General features: G+C 40.2%; 1 protein-coding gene across 2 annotated transcripts; it reads left to right on the forward strand.

Moving 5' to 3' along the window:
• The first annotated feature begins 2,084 nt into the window (after positions 1–2,084).
• On the forward strand, positions 2,085–17,376 carry fyco1a (FYVE and coiled-coil domain autophagy adaptor 1a). 2 transcript variants are annotated; one of them, XM_034881455.1, is made up of 18 exons: positions 2,085–2,170; positions 3,640–3,754; positions 4,539–4,645; positions 4,807–4,932; positions 5,321–5,427; positions 5,801–5,944; positions 6,085–6,178; positions 6,295–8,760; positions 9,370–9,462; positions 10,080–10,198; positions 10,284–10,451; positions 11,316–11,468; positions 11,625–11,854; positions 13,236–13,389; positions 15,194–15,286; positions 15,376–15,586; positions 16,139–16,248; positions 16,477–17,376. In XM_034881455.1, exons 2-18 carry the CDS (start codon positions 3,694–3,696, stop codon positions 16,550–16,552), a joined length of 4,512 nt encoding a protein of 1,503 aa, XP_034737346.1. In that variant the 5' UTR covers positions 2,085–2,170; positions 3,640–3,693; the 3' UTR covers positions 16,553–17,376. The 2 variants fall into 2 exon arrangements, with proteins under 2 accessions (XP_034737346.1, XP_034737347.1); XM_034881456.1 differs by having other exon boundaries at positions 2,091–2,170; positions 3,643–3,754.

Here is a 17,376-nt window from a genome sequence, read left to right on the forward strand (position 1 = left end):
CATCGATAGCTTTAAAAAATGGTTTCTTAAAGGTTTACAAAAAGTTTTTAAATTATTACTTGATACCTAATAGAAATAGAGTATATGAGGGATATAATGTGTGTAACAATAAACTGTTAATTTACAGCACTACTAATATTTTATTGATTATAATTGAATTGATTGTTAACAGTAAAATTACGGTTTGCTAACAGTTAAACGACCATTAACTATCAATTCATCGTCTATTAATGATGATTATTTAAAGTGTAACCGTGGCTGTTTATTTGGACCACTCCCCTGAGAATGGAAATTTGCCAGCTTTCTCATCAAAAAACAAACACTATGAAGACAGTGTGGTCAAAAGCTCTGGAAGCCCTTGAGTTAAGTTTAAATGCGGCTCCTAGGCTAGGCAGTTTCCTCTTACCTGTAGGGCTATTTATTAATCTAGTGTGTTGTTTGGTGTGAGTTGCCCAGTGTTGGAGATATCGACTGTAAAGATGTCTGCATTCTCTCAAATTTAATGAAATTAGATGGCACACAGCTAGTGGTGCTCAACAGCAATGTTTCTTTCCAGAAATCATGACCCGGTTACTCATGATAGTCTACAGACCTGGTTGTGAGCAATATTTTATGTACAAACTACTTTCTATTTATCAAACTACACCTGCCAGCTGCATCATAATACAGAAGGAAGAGTAAGCGTACTCATTTAGCCATCTATGGAGATTAAAAAAGGGAAATGGGACGTATAAGGGATAACATTTAGTGTTGCACATTTATAATATTTGTGCACTTCTTTTAAAAGGAGGGTCGGAACTGATGGAGCAGATTTTCTCAAACGAGTTGTTGGTTAAGCAAATTCCTCTCCATTTTGTCAAGTTTCAAAAACATTGGATTCTAAGTTTCCCATATTGCAACCAACACTATCTTTTCACAAGACCCTTCTTACCTGATAAATGCCAGTGTCTTTTAAACTCCAAGTTTGTGAAACAGGCTTTTTAAATGTGCAGTCTTCAAGCTCAAACTGAGATTTCAGGTGTTTTCTTAGACTTTCTGTAAAAAAACTAACTATCACGTCTTCTTTGACTTGATGAGGACGATGAGAGACTGGAGTTCCAATGGAGAATTAACAAAAGGTTTAAAGAAACAGCATGATGAAGATGACACAACAAAGACAATAAGACACAAAACATAATAACACTGCAGCTGACAGCGGACTGTATTGTATGTATGTTCCATCTTCAGAGACACATAAAACAGCCCCAAAACATTGTAAGTTTCAGAATTATATTGTGGTGTCTGAGCAACAATGCTGGATGATGTGTTGAAAGAAAGCCGCCTCGACACTATTTCCTGAGTATAAACTTTACTGTATCAAAGATTTGGCTTCAATTTACAAGCTTTTGCTGCAGCCCGGAGAGTGCTAACCCCATAAACACACTATAGCTTTCAATACCATAGACATACTTTATATAGGACATGTTTAGGTCACATGTTGGATAACATATAGGATTTTTCTACGTGACAAACCAAAGATCACATTCAAATCATAAAAAGGCTTATTTCTGTATGTTAAATGCCAGACTTGACCTGATCAACAACTTTTAGAAGATGGGGTTTGTGTTAAGTAGTGGTATCGCTAATTAATGCTATCAGTATTGGATCAATTCGGCAGCAGAATACAGGCCTACATAAAACAGAAATACATTGTTTGCAGAACTTTGTTTTTAACTTTTTAAAATACACAGGGCATTAGTATCAATCTCCATATTTTGGTGTGAAATCCGTTAAGTATCCTTTCAAGAAATGAGACCTCAGAAAAAATGTAACAAATGATCTATATGAAATCTCAGGCTATTTAAAAAAAAACTTTTTAAGTATATGCTGCACAGAGTGTTTACACATCATAAAAAGGCATACAGTATACTTAAAGATGTGCAAGAGACAACAAAGAACTACAGGAACGAGGGTCAAACATTTACTTCATGAATGTTATCACATGATTCCTCTGTTTACTCTGCTACGACAACCAAACAATCAGCTTCAGGTTCCCGCCTACCAACCTCTCGCTATTGGTTGGAGGGCTACATGTCGATTTGTGAGTGGACGGCACAATATCAATCACGAGCCTTTCAACAAGTTTGTATGCACCCTTGGATTGTTATGGACTTAAGTATTATCTGTAAAAGTATGTCAAAATAATTATTACTTTCTTGTTATTTTACTAGAAACTACGTACATACGTTTTACATGATCTTAACTTATCGTTTTTTGGTGATGTCAAGGTTATTTAAAAATGTCTTTCAAAGAACCACTGTTCAAAGTTAAATATAACGTCGCTGTGACAGCTAACATTAGCTACAAAAAGCAACATTTGTCAGTTTGAGCTCGAGCTGCCAGCTATATGCTATAATTTTTCGTTTTTTCCCGGTGTTAGAAAATTAATATTAGCACTGTAAGAGCTGGCAGTTAGTGTTGTAAAACTGTTTAAAAACTGTCAAGACCAAACAAAACAAAAAGTGTTTTACGTTAGCTAACGTTACTACTTTGTACTCTACTAACGTTACAATATAACGTTAGCTAGCTAGGTTGTTCCTGTAACGTTACATTGCCAAAGTATAACCACTTTTATAACTTTATGGCGTACTAATTACTCATCGCATGCTTTACTTCATAGCTAACTAACAGGAGTTTCTAGGAGGATGACACAGTATTAACATTAGCACTTAGACAAAATCCAGTACCAGTAATAGCTGCATTAAACAGCCTACTTCCTCTGTAAATGTTTTAAGTTTTCAATTTAGTTGGCACTTCATCAGAGAGGTGACTCAACTCCATTGTAATCATGGCTGCCATAATTTGTGGTTCTGGTGTTTTATGTGCATTGGGGTTGAAGCAGCATCTCTCCCCACAATTTCAACAGAGTACTTTCAACATTAGTACTTGCAACTTACTTAGAAAAGCATAGTTCTACATGTTGTTCTATATGTCTCTTTTCTCATGGGTAATTAAATTATATTTAAGTTAATAATAAGCTTCAATATCTTTTGAGTTAAGTGTTTTTAACACTTAATTACAGTTAGTCTAGTTTAACCAGCATCCAGCCAACCACGGTCCTTTTACATTAGGCAATTATCCAGCACACTGGGCTTGTTTGCTGTTAAATATGGAAGGTTTATCTACTGTAGCAGTGACCAACCCACATACTTTATGGGTCAACTAGATGCAGTGTCCTGACCCGAAATTCAAGAAGCAGGAAGTTTGCCTATTTTTTGTTTCTATAAGGATCAAGCCTTTAATATCAGACTCTTCAGTAAATCAAAACTCTGGAATATCTATCCCTGCTCATGATTTCATTAATTGCTAATGTTGCAATTATACAAGAATGTCAGAATGTTTTAAGTTGTTTTGGATTGTGTCATTGAATGTTATAAAAATAAAATTGAATAGTACTTGATAGTCAGAAGATCAGAATGTGTAAAGTGACATAGTTATCAAACAGATTATACACCATGGATATAATGTACCCATCATAAGAACTCTCATTAATGGCTCTCACATGTGTGTGTACCAATTGTGCTCATGTGTAGCCACACGAGAGTACAGTATGCTAAAGCATTCATGTCCATCTTTTGTTCCTGATTGCTTCTGATTCAGCAGACTGGATGTGACCCTGTGACCCCTGGTTGCCAGGGAGAGAGCAGTGGGGCCATGGCTGCTGGGGCTACAGTCGGGGAGAGCCAACTCCAGAGGATTATCCGAGATCTGCATGGTACGCCAGCTTTGTGTGTGTGTGTGTGTGTGTGTGTGTGTGTGTGTGTGTGTGTGTGTGTGTGTGTGTGTGTGTGTGTGTGTGTGTATGTGTGTGTGTGTGTGCCTGCCTGCTAGTGGGAATGTGTGTGAATAGATTCACGGCTGCAGGCAGTTGTTGGCTGACATAGTGTGACTGAAAAGAGGAGAAAGAAGAGACATGATGTAAGGAAATTAGTCTCAGCATCAAGTCTAAGTGCAATTTTCACAGCTGGAACTATCAGAACTTTCCTGGCCATCGAATCATTTGAGTAAACGTGTATCTGACCTCATATCCTTGAAAAAAGCTTGTGGTGGAAGTCTCTGTCAGCATGCAGCGAGACAGAGAGTGTGTACTGAGGATCCACCCATCACGGGTGTCCTTCCAATTTTTGCGATGGATACGAGGCAAGTGGTTGATTTACAGACTAGGTGTGCTTAAAGAGGGTAGGGAATGGAAAGAAAATGGAAAAGCATTGGAGATTTAGGCATCAGAGCTGTTTGTTAGTGAGTGTGTAACCAAAATACACCAGTTTCTTTTAAGGCCATGTGACCTATTGTAAGGTAATTTCTAAACATTTATATTACATATTTCTAAATTAAGACTAGCTGTTCCTTTCTTTTTTGCCTAACACCCGTATCGGTGAGGCGCATGTGTCTTTGCCACCTGCTCATATGATCCCTGGTCAATAATCTAAATATGTGTATATATATATATATATATATTTTTTTTTTATTTATATATTTTTTATTTTATTTTTTTACAGAGGCTGTTGCAGAGCTTGCAAAGGAGTACAGGGAAAGTGGGGAGCCAATCACTGATGACAGTACCAACCTGCACAAATTCTCCTACAAACTGGAGTACCTTCTACAGGTGTGATTGAGTTTATATTGCCTCACCTAACCCAGTAAATCCAAATTACTTAAGGAAGATGTGACAAAATGTATAATTAATGACATGCCTAAAAAAACAGGCTATGTTCAACATTTTTTTGTTCCAACTGTATCTATTTACTGTATGTATCTATCTTTCAGTTTGACCAAAAGGAGAAGACTACATTTCTTGGTACAAAGAAAGATTATTGGGAATACTTCACTGACTGTCTGGCTAAAATCAAAGGAGCCAATGATGGGATCCGCTTTGTCAAATCTATCACTGAGGTATGAAGATTTTGTTGTTTTTGTTTACAATGACACCACTAAGAGAATACTGATTATACATTGATCATAATATCAGATAACTCCTTAAAACATTAGAGAGTAGTCCTACTTTTTTTGCCCTCCACGCACAGTGACTCAAACAAGTTTTTACTCCACTGACTGTCTAATCTCGTATAGTACATCATTGGTAGGAATAATGACAAAATAGGGCTTGTTGCATTTTATGTATAACCCTTTACTGCATTACTTCTTGAACAATTGAGATGAAAATGATGAATTCTCATTGACTTTGTAGTTTTTGAAATGTGGGACATCCTTGCAGTTTGAGTGTGAAGTTAACTCTGACTAAAGGCTCTGTGTAAAACATTGTCTTCTTTTGCTTTGATAGCTGAAGACATCCCTGGGGAAAGGACGAGCGTTTATTCGCTACTCCCTTGTACATCAACGACTGGCTGACACCCTGCAGCAGTGCCTGATGAACCAGAGGGTCACCAGGTAAAACTGTCAGCATTTGTTTTTGGGTTTACAAGAAAACACTTTGACCAAAAACAGGCCTTTCATTTCCTTATTTGCACTAAAACAAAGCTGATGTCATGTTATACTATTTTTACTTCATCATTTTCCCTTTCTGTTAAAGTGGTAGTTAAAGAACAATAACTGAGAAGAATGAAGTTACTGTTATCAATACGTTACCAGAGGTCAAATGTGTAGAGCCCTGCTGTACTATTGTACCAAATACATAACTACAAGGCAAAATTGTAACCGTAAAAAGGAAGGTGGGACGAAACTTACTTTTAAGACACTATTATTGCGTCTAGTTGTCACACTATGTCCTATTATGTCCTCTCCCTCATTTCTCTTTCCACAGTGACTGGTACTACGCAAGAAGCCCCTTCTTGAAGCCCCACCTTAGTGTTGACATAATCAATCACCTGTACGAACTCAATGAGGTCCAGTTTGATGTGGCTTCCAGAGGACATGATCTTGATGCCTCCTGGCCCACTTTTGCAAGGTAACAAACTGTGAAATTGAAAATAAAAATGTAGAGCATAAAAAAATATCTACAAGTTATTGGAGAAACAAATGTCTGAATACAGCCATTCTTTTGAACCTGCTTTAAGTAAAGTATCAGGTGAATTTTATGATCAACAGGAGGACACTGGGAAGTGCAAACTCACCTGGGCACATGTGGAAACCACCCAGTCGCAGTTCCAGTATTAACAGTCTGGCCAGTACCTACTCCCAGGTAACACACTAATACAATCCGGTCATTTTATCACAATTTTCAAAAGGATTGCATGATGTTCATCACTATTCCTCTCTTCCTTCCCTTTTCCTCTGGTTTCCCTTGCCACCACCTAGCAAGCACACGAGTTCCCCTCGAGCCCAGACTATGGTCAGGGTCTGCTGAATGACCTGAATGAGTCTCTGCCTGCCTGCACCGAAGACCTTCGTCTGGAGCTGGACCAGTCAGAGCTAAAACAGCGAGAGCTCCTAGATCAGGTGCATCAGCTAGCCGAGGAAGCTTCTGAGCTCAGGAACGTAGTTGTGCAACTCCAGAGGCAGCTGGATGCCTCCCTTGCTGCCCAAGAGGAGCAACAAGGCTTGCAGGGAGATATCAAAGCTCTGCAGGGAAGAGAAGATGCCCTGTCTAGAGAGGTGGAAGCTCTTAGGACTGGGGAAATAGCCAGGGAGGCTGAAATCCAACTATTTCTGGAAAAGTTGGCAGCTGCTGAGGGGAAGAACGTAGAGCTTCTGGCCAAGTTGGATGGGGTTCTGAATGAGAAGGGCCAGCAGGCTACCAATTACTTTGATTCAGCTCAAAAGATACATAACTTGCTGGACAGGTTAAAAGAAGCAGAGAGTGGGAAGATGGAAGCTGTAGCTGAGGCAGAGCAGAAGAAGAGACAGGCAGAGAGGCTAGAGGATGAACTCCGAGTCAAGGATGCAGCTGTAAAGCATGGCGAAACAAAACTAGAAGCCTTCGTTACATCTGCATCTGATGAAAAGGCCAAGTTGGAGGCTAAGGTGGAGGAACAATGCATTGCTCTTAATGAGTTGCAGGGGGCCTTGATAGTGAGAGAAAAGGAGGCAAACAACCTACAAAGGCAACTGCAGGACCTCCAAAGATCTCTAGAGGAGAAGGAAAAGGAGGCGGAGGAGGTGAAGAGGAGGGCACACCAAGATAAAGTTGAAATGCAGAAGAATGCTGGTGGTTTAAAAGAGTCTTCAGAAGCAGAAGTCACTGCCCTTAAGGAGCAGCTAAAGAGGAAAGAGGGAGAGTTTTCCTCCAGCTGCAAGACACTACAAGAGCTAGAAGCCAAGAACCAAAGCCTGACCATAGAGCGGGACAAACTGACCACTAACCTTGTTGAGCTGGAGGGTAACACCAAAGAACAAGTCAATAAGATAGAAGACTACAAGACGCAATGCAGCAGTCTAATGGAACTAAATAAGAAACTGCTGACCACAGTGAAGCAAAACGAGGAGTTGAAGAAGGAGATGGCAGAACACAGAACAGGGCTTGAAGCTGAGCTAGCAACTCTAAGAGCTTCTGAGAAACAGCTTCGCCGCCAGCTGGATGATACCAAGATGACAGTGGATGAAAAAGAGAAGCGCTTGCGTGAGGACAACCACAAGTTGGATGAGAGTCTGCAGCAAGCCACCATGGCCGCGAAGCTCTCAGAGGCCACATCAAAGCGGCTGGAGCAGGACAACCAGATTCTGAGAGAGGAGCAGGACACCGTGAAAGTAGCTCTTAGCCGTATGCAAGCTGACCTGAAGAGTGTTCATGGGCAGATTGGAGAGTTGGAGAAGAACTTGGGAGCCTCACGCAAGAATGAAGCAAGCCTCCAAGAACAACTCCAAGCCAAAGAGGCCCAGCTGAAAGATAAAGAGAAGAACTTTGTTGAGCTCCAGTCTAGGCTAAAATATCTTGAGGCCAGGGAGAAAGAGCTTGAGATTGCCAAATCTGATGCAGAAGCAACTTGTGCTAAACAGACAGAAATGATTGAAAGGGTTATCTCTGAGAAGCAGGCGATGGAGAAATCTCAGCTGGAGAGGAGCATGGTCCAAGCAAAGGAGAACCAGGAGGTGACAGGCAAACTTGAATGCCAGCTGGAAGTGTGCATGAAAGAAATGTCCAGGCTCCAGGCAGAGACCCTGGACCTCAGGGTGCGGCTACAGAGGTCTGAGGAGCAGATGCTAAAATCACAAGCACAACTGGAGGTGACAGAGGCCCAAAGAGATGAGCTTAGGACTCTGACTGAGCATCTGAAAGCCCAGACCGAGACACTGAATCAAAGGCATGTAACAGAGCTTATGGAGTGCAAAAAGAAAGAAGAGGCTCTGGTTGAACAGTGTGATAGAGAAGTATCCGCCCATGCCGAGGTGTCTATCTCTGCGGCGGCTGTCCGAGAAGAGCTTTCCACCCTCAAGGCAGAAAATGGCAGGCTAGCCTTAGAGAACAGCGAGATACGTGATGCTCTACATAGGGCAAACACAGAGATGGCGGAGCTTGGGATGACCATTTGTAAGCTAGGTGCAGAAAAGGAGAAGGCTAGAGAACATTGGGCAGAGGACGCTGCCAGAATTGAAGAAATGGTAAAAGAGTTAGAGCGACTGGAAGAGAGCATGGCCAAACTACAGCTGGAAAATAACAGACTAAGAGAGGAGCTGACACAGAAGGAGAAACTTCCAGAAACTGTCATGGAGCTACAGGAGCAGCTGAACCAAATGCAGAGCGTCATTGACTCAAGACGAGAGGAGGCGGACGCCGCCAAGTTCCAAATGAGCTCGGAGAACATGAATCATCAAATCCAGATGAAGGTCAGAACATGTTATTAATGACTTGTATTACACTCAAGATAGGCAAGTTATTTTGCTGTACTGATTCTTTGCACCATAGTGTTTAGTTTTCGGCCCAGTTTACACCTGGCATTAACACATGATCTGTATCTGAATGCGTTATCTCGATGATGACATCCAATCCATGGGTCTTTGCATTTATTCTTTATGTAGATTGGGATGCCATTTTGTACAGACATTCATGGTCTCCAGAAGGTTAAACCTAATGACTTTGGTGATGCCCTGACGTTTTCTTTAGCACCACTATAAGGTTGACATTGTCGGTTTGGAGTGAAATGTCTCTACTGGAGGAGATAACTACTACTGGAATACAATTTGGTAAAAAACGCATTGAAATCTCTCTCAGGAGGAGTTATATTAACTTTGGTGATTCCCTAACTTTTCATGTAGTGCTCTAGTCATCAGGTCAAAATTTCAATTGGTCTCATAGTTTACAATTACTTTGGTTTATGACCTGCAAAACTATCATTCCATTAGTCTTAGTGTTATGTTGTGTTTAGAGTTAATTAGCTAATGTTAGTGTATGCATGTAATGTATTCCTATTCTTTTCTGTTTCTGTCGTATTTCAGAGTGTGAAAGAGCAGCTTGACGGTATGAAAGCCCAGCTGCAAGAGGAGCTGAAGAATGTGTCCAGCTTGCAGGCCAAAGTGTCTGAACTTGAGGTCTGTGTCCTGGTTACACAATAAGTAGATACATGGTGGTGTTAAATAAAAAAAAGATTAAAAAAATAGACCATCATTCAAGTTTAAAAAAACAAACAAAAATATAATCAAGAGAAGCCTGTAGTTAGATTGCATTCAAAAGTGCAACATCCTATTATCATCAGCACCTTTATCATTAACAGGTAGCTACACACCGCATGGGACATAAAAACCGGAAGATTGTTCGTTTAGTGCTCATTAACATTAGATCATTATATTCAGGTCTCTGTTTTTTATACTTTGACACATTGATTGCTTCAGCAGTTTTCCTTGAATACAGAAGTTAGAATAGATTTATAAAAATAATTGCTGTATAATGGTCCTAATCCAATTGTTAGCTCAATGAAACTTTGAGGCTGGGTCACTCCAAATGTGGGTTCGGATGTCCACTAGTGCACCAGTAACAGTATTTGTGTTATAGTACAGTACTTGAAATGTATTGAATTCATCCTGCCTTTTTCAACAGATTTGAGACAAATTTAAGAACAAAATTGGAACAATAATTGAAAAGATGTTAAAAACATAATTTTTTTTACTAATGGAAATTTCTACGCATGTTCTTATAATGTTTATTATAGGCTGTAAATAAGCAGTACTTGCAGCTAACTGGCGAGAAAGATTCTCACATCACAAAGACAGAAACAACCATTCGTGAGAGTGAGAGTGAGATTCAGCAACTGAGAGCTGCCTTAACCAGGTGCGTTTGTGACCGATGATACATGTGAATTTAATTTTCAAAAATGAGCCACGGACTCATTGTCCTTGCACGTACTGTTCTTCAGTGCTGAAGAAGCACACTCGGCTGTGCAAAAGGTCAGCGAGGAATTGGAGCAGAAACTCAACACAACAGAAGCTGCCAGTCAAAGCCAGTTCCTGAGGATGACAGCAGAGATTGATGACCTCAACAGAACCAAGACCATCCTTGAAGAACGGCTCATTGAGCTTTTAAGGTATGATCTCTCTATTACAGCGGTCAGCAACGTCATGGCTGTAGGTTGCCACAAGCGTTTTTTTAATGAAGAAAGGGTTTTAAAGTTCACTGGGGACTGTGTGTTTTGAATTGATTTTTCCGGTAAGAGAAGTTCTCTGATGTTATATTAGACGTTAATATGAGTAGATCAGGTCTTTGGAGCAGAGTGCAGGATCAGGGGAAAAAGGCTTCATTGAATGATAATAGTTTAGTAATGTATCATTAGTGTTTGCTTGCGTGACATGCAGCGATGTTTCTGTTGCCTCTAACTTCATTTTTGGAGCATCAGAAAGAAACGAGGCCATTGGAGTGGCATCGTAATGAGGTAAAGGATTTCTTTACCTCATTACGATGCCACTCAAATGTCCTCGTTTCTCGTTGATATTTCTTCTGGTAGATAATGAGCATAAAACATACAACTTCAACATAAGAGGAATGTAGCACAGTATGGATGTGATAATAGTTATAAATAGCCTATGTGACAAGAAAATTAGTTTTGGTTGAAAATCAACAAATAATCGTGAAAATTAATCATGATCTCAATATTGTTCAAAATAATCGTGATTATCATTTGGGCTATAATCGTGCAGCCCTACGAGAACTGTTCTGACAGAGAGATGTTGACAGAAAAGAGAGCAGGTAATGCTGAGGACAGCATGAGCGGTGTAGAGTGGTAGAGAGATGCTATTGAATAGAACACAGCTTTTTATGCTTCATTTAGGAACCACTGTTGCATCAAAAGGTTGCACACTGTAACTGATGAGACATAATTACAATGTTTCAGTCAACTCCAAGATTTGTTAAGACAGCACTAAACGCAAATCCATTTGTCTGTTTTTATCAGGGACAAAGATGCTCTGTGGCAGAAGTCAGACGCTCTGGAGTTTGAGCAGAAACTGCGAGCAGAGGAACGCTGGTGGTTAGTGGATAAGGAGGCCACCAACTGCCTCGGGTGCCAGGGCCAGTTCAGCTGGTGGCTGCGCAGACATCACTGCAGGTGGGCTTTTAGTGCTGCAAACTGTCTGTGTCTGTACCTACCCTGTTTGATTTTCAGACTACATATAGTATCACTTCTCATGCAAAAAATCAACACTTGTAGGTAACAAAACATAGGTCTAATATTGTTTTTTTTTTTTACATTAATCGTTTATAGGCTTTGTGGTCGCATCTTCTGCTACTACTGCAGCAACAACTTTGTGATGACCAAGCACAGTGGGAAGAAGGAGCGCTGCTGCAGGGACTGTTACACCCAACACAGCGCGGTGGTGGAGAGGTTCACAGAGGCAGAGCTGAGTCCTTCAGACACTCTGCCTCCTCCGCCGGGAGCTGACCCTCAGCCACCTTCTGAGCCAGCCCCGTATATACCCACTCCCAGGGTAACAGGTGAGAGGCAAGCTGGGCGGATAAACACATGGTAACTTGACAGCTGCACACTTGACCAGATGTTGATTGCTGTTGTTCTCTGGTCCTGTAAGCTAACTGGGAACTTTGGAGCAGAAGTGAAAAGATTAACTTTGTCACATTAAGGAACAAGGACAGAAACCTTTGCAGTAAAATTATTGTTTAATAGACAAAAAGGGGAAGAGGCATTTCCATTCAGAAGCATTTTGACTTTTATTGTAAAGAAAGGAAAGCTGCACCATTTTACAGCAAATCTATTTTTGTATTGGCTTAGTCTTTATACTGTTACATAGGGCTGCACAATTAATCAAATCTTAATCACAATCACGATTTTGACTTCCCACAATCAAATTGGTGTGATCGAGCAATTTTTTTTAAATGCGTCATTTCATAGAACGCTCCGCGTTTTTTTGCAAAGCCAATCTACCGCTCCGTAAACCACTGTCTGAACATGTGGCAGTCAGAGTTGTTCCCCGCACCGCGCAGCTTAGTTTCTAGATGCAGACAGTTACATGACCCATTTCTTCCTTAAAGCTGTGCCAGTGTTGGACCTCTCCTCTTACTCTCCGCACAGCCCCGCCACACGGTGGTGCCGGTCCACACTTCTGACATTTGTCTACAGTTTTAATTATTAACACCGCTGTACATTGTTAAGCATGAGAGGCAAACGTGTATTTGTACCAGTGTTTCCGCTGGTAACTCTGCTATTACGGCCGCCACGGCGAAAAACACCGAAGTTATTGAATATAAGTAACTTCAGTTGGTAGTGTAATAGCATGTGAGACGGAACCTGCTGCACCTGGGCGAGAGATGTGACCCATGGCAAGAATATCATAGTTCATAAAAACACGCCATTTGACCCGTGCTGGACCCATTCATTTTGAGTTAGACGTCTCTCTGTGAGTACGTCCATCACACTCCGTCACTCCCTAGCTCTTTTAATAAGTTATTGTTGAAAACAAGTGAAGCATAGCTTTCTCAGAGATACATTAAAAAAAAAGAAAATCCTACGCTATTTATTTCAGACAGTTAATTTTCATTTACATGTGTTGCAGCTGTATGTCTATACAACATAAAACTTCAACATAAGAATAATGTAGCATAATATGGATGTGAAAGCAGTTATGAATAGCCTATGTAACAATAAAATGTTTTGATTAAAATCAACAAATAATCGTGATAATTCATCGTAATCCAAATATTGATCAAAATAATCGTGATTATCATTTTGGCCATAATCGTGCAGCCCTATTGTTAGAGGCATTAAGTTTTTGTAAACTGTTTAATCAGAGGACTATAACATGAGAATAAGTAGTGGTCCAATAGTCTAACGGCTTAACTCAAACATTCTTTTTCCTCCCAGTTTCCGACCCCAGCAACAGATCTGACGATGGAGTCTTTGACATAATCACAGAGGAGGAAGTGAACGGCGTCTATGACAGTGACACCATCTCCCAGACCACTGGAGGCTCCCTGGAGGGAGAACAGGACCGTCGGCCTCCAGGATCACTGGATATGTGAGTGTTATATTAATCTGGGGACTGAGCAGATGGATTGAGACCTGGTTCAGCCAGAGTCAGTCTGTGGTTAGGTTCCTCACCTTGAGGTTACTTTCACACATTAAGATCCAGGCTTCATGCTTAATTGGGCCTTTATGTCACAAGTCAAAAGTAAAATCCTGTATACCTCTGGCCTATACACACACACACACACACACACACACACACACATATATATATATATATATATATATATATATATATATCTCATTTTGCTCTTTAAGCAGCCAAACAGCCGTTAAACTTTCAAATGTGGGAAGTAGGAAACAAGGAAGGGAACTAGTTCCCTATTATCAACAATGCACCATTGATAGGTCAGAGGAAATTAAAAAGGGACAGTTGTTCAAAGTAACCCATATCATTCCATTGGCAAGAGCACAATTTGAATTTTGTCACTCTGGCATTCAATATTGATGCTCATTAACTATGACTTTGTAGCCGAGCCGCACCAATCGCATCGGTGTGTGTGATATAGGCGGGCGAGAGGCGAGCTTAACAGATGACGACAGCACTGCGAGTTAGACTTGGCTTTTCATCTAAAAGAGGAACAGAAGACACCACCCAAATTGTTCCTTTGCAAAAAGGGAGTTTTTGCTGTTTTACCGTCCAGATAAGGCAATCGTTTAATCCACCAGTTAGCTCTGCTGCAAGCAAAGTGTATGGGGCTCTGTATACGTCACCCCCTGTATTGTTGTGATTGGTCGTAGTGTTATCCAATTGTGTGCAGTGAGATTTTCAAATCCATGCTTGGTGACGCCCCTCGAGTTGGGCCATTTTTATTATTTAATGCCAGACCCTTAATCAATCGGATTTGGGTCTGGATTTCCAGACTCATATCATTCAGTAAATGACAGACACTCATCATGGCTCGAGTTAGCACATACTTGCTGTGAAAGTCTCACTGCTGCTCTTAAAAAGTACAGTTAATACAGAGCCTTACTGGTTGACTGCAGGGCACTATGGAGTAGTTGCAACTTGTGTTGTTTTTTCTTCCTCTATCAACACCTTCTGATATTTCCCGGTCACAGGATCTCCAATATTGTTTAACACGCAGATTTCTGCCCCCTACCAGGTGTCGTAATAGTGAAGTACTTTATCCCGTTTTCAATGATAAAAAATATATTCATTGCGGTAAAACTGAACTGCATGAATTGAGAAGTGCCACAGTTTAATGGAATTAAAGGAGACAGGGTGGTGGAGAGAGGCTGAAGCATGTATGTGTTGCCGTTATGGTGTAAATTATATGAAAATGTTTACAACATGTTTATGTGCTGAAGTACTGAGTATTTTGAGTATTTAATTACGACTGATTCGATTTTTTTATTTGACATATCAAAAATATATATAAATAACTGCAATAAGAGATAAAATAATATAGTTAGGATAACTTATTTAACTTGCTTGGATTCAACTCAATGCCATGATTAATGTTAAACATACTGTATTTGAAATGAACGAAATGGGATACAACCTGCAGAAGCACTGCCGTGATCTTCTAACATGCATAAGCCATGATGCATGGGTAAAATCCATATTGCAGTTCTAATACATAATGATGAGTGTTGAGTGTCACCAAGACAAGACATTTTGAAAGACAGCTAGACCTACCGTATGCCAGCCACGATACGTTGTAAGCTTGTTGTTAAATTATCACAGTGAAAGCATATTTTTGTTTTAAATGAATCATTATGCCATGAAAGAGTTATGTACATTCAAAACAAAATGGAACTCTCCGTGTGTGTCCGTCTCTTGTGTTTTGCAGCGGCATAGGAGATTTAACCCCAGATGACCCTGAAAAGCATGTTCCCACTGTTCAGGATTCAGAAATCAACCTTCTCAAATCAGGAGAAGTCACGTGAGTCTCGACCTTCGATTTACGTCAAGTGTGTAACTGATGAGTCACCTTGCTCTAACACTTTTAAAATGCATATTTTCTCATTGCAGGATGGCTGTCCCTCTCAGCATTGACGACATCTCTCAGTTTGGTGACAGTTCCAGGGAACTCTTCGTCAAGTCCAGCTGTTACAGTGTGATAACCGTTGCCGTGGGTGACTGTGGGCCAACCATCAGCTGGATGTTTTCGTCAGAGCCTAAGAGCATCTCCTTTAGTGTGGTTTACAGGGAATCCACTGACATTCATGTGGAACAGTCAAAGGTAGACGGGCCCGTGGTAGCTGAACGCAATGCCTTTTTAATTGTTATAATTTGAATTTGAATTGCACAATAGACTGACCCTGTCCATGCTTTCATTGACGCCCCCTACGGGTGGGGGGGTTTGATCTTTTAAATATCATTGCCTGAAGGAAACCTCTGCAGGTAGCCAGTGTTGCTGAGCATCGCGAGGTAAACATCCTGCAAGTCAAATGTCAGGGTTTATAAATAGGTTATGACCTTTTGCGGCATATACCATCCATTTCCTCTCCTGTCAATATTTCCTAATGTGAGATTATTTTTTTCTTTGAAATGTGCTCTTAACTCAAAGTGTGTTTGGGAATTTACAATATATATAAGTTATTATGATACAGATGATAATTGTATTCTCGCTGTCCAACATAAACCATATGTAAGGTAACATCAATGTCCTAAAACCAACAGGTAGGATAGATAGGATGGCTAAATAGAGAGATTTGTTAAGACAACCTCTGGCAGTATCTTTTACCTCTACATTGAGTTTCACTTCCGACCAAGGTTTTTGTTCTTCTCTCAGGTCCTGATTTCTCTTACTCGCTGCAATTCCCATAAAGAGACAATTCAGGGACAGCTGAAAGTCCGTAACCCCGGCCTCTATACACTCATCTTTGACAACTCTTTCTCACGGTATGGCACTCCTGACATCCAGCGTCTTTGTCTTGGTTCTTCTTCTCTGTGAGAGAAGCTTGTGAATTATAGAAGTGGTTTTACTCCTATTGTCTTTTGCAATCATTTCCTGCTGTTGTGCTCGTGTTTGTGTGCATTTAGACTTTAAGCCGGTTTTCTATCGTGCCTCAGCATCTCCTTTCAGTTAATCGGATTGCAGTCCTTTGATCAGAAACCCTTTTCCAACAGGTTTATTTCCAAGAAAGTCTTCTACCATCTGACCATGGAGAGGCCCATAATCTATGATGGAAGTGACTTTCCCTGAAGCTGCATAACCCCCAGAGGTATCAGCATGATGTCACAAAGACCTCATCATGATGTCACTGTGGCAGCTAAACGGGAAGCTGAAGAGATGGCAAATTCAATGATTGCTTAATTTGAGAAGTAGTTTTTTGCTCCTTTGTTCCCAAAACCTGTTTTTACCCAAGTATTTTATGTTTTTAAAGATGTTTGTTTATTATTTAAGTCTTTGGTGTTAATGTTTTGAGGCGGGCTTATGTTTTGACTGTGGCCTGTAAAGTGTTGTCAACTAGATGAAAAAGGTTTTTAGAAGGAAAATAGGTTTTATGTGTTTTAAGTATATACACCAAGTAATAAACGTACTTAGTTCAGTTAGGTTTAAATAAGTAAGTTGTTCAGTTTGTCTGATTTTGTTATTTCTTTTAATTTTTTTCAGTGTTAGTTTTGCTTTGACCTCTCTTGTCTGAAATATGCTGTTACTTTATGGAATTGAAATCAATCCAAGTAACACTAGCCGTATGAAATATGATAAAAGACTGTATTTATTTGCAAAATTTGTCAATGAAGACCCAGGAAAGATTTGGAAAATGTACAGAATGGTAGTCAGTTGAAAGCTTCCGTAGCAGAAAAGTGCAGACAAGTTGTTTTTTTGGCTTGTTCACCAATTGTCTGAACATTATGTTTGCACTTTGTCAGCGGAGGGAGGAAAAAAGCGGCAACTACTAAATGGCCTGTAAACATACAGTTCGCATTGATAACAAAGCATGTAAACTTTGTGCAAATCTCAGGAGTGGGACATAAAGTTGTCCTCCAGTGGTAGCATGTCCTAATTTTATGTTTTTGGAAAAC

Source organism: Etheostoma cragini, chromosome 9, assembly GCF_013103735.1.
Source record: "Etheostoma cragini isolate CJK2018 chromosome 9, CSU_Ecrag_1.0, whole genome shotgun sequence".
Classification (NCBI taxonomy): domain Eukaryota; kingdom Metazoa; phylum Chordata; class Actinopteri; order Perciformes; family Percidae; genus Etheostoma; species Etheostoma cragini.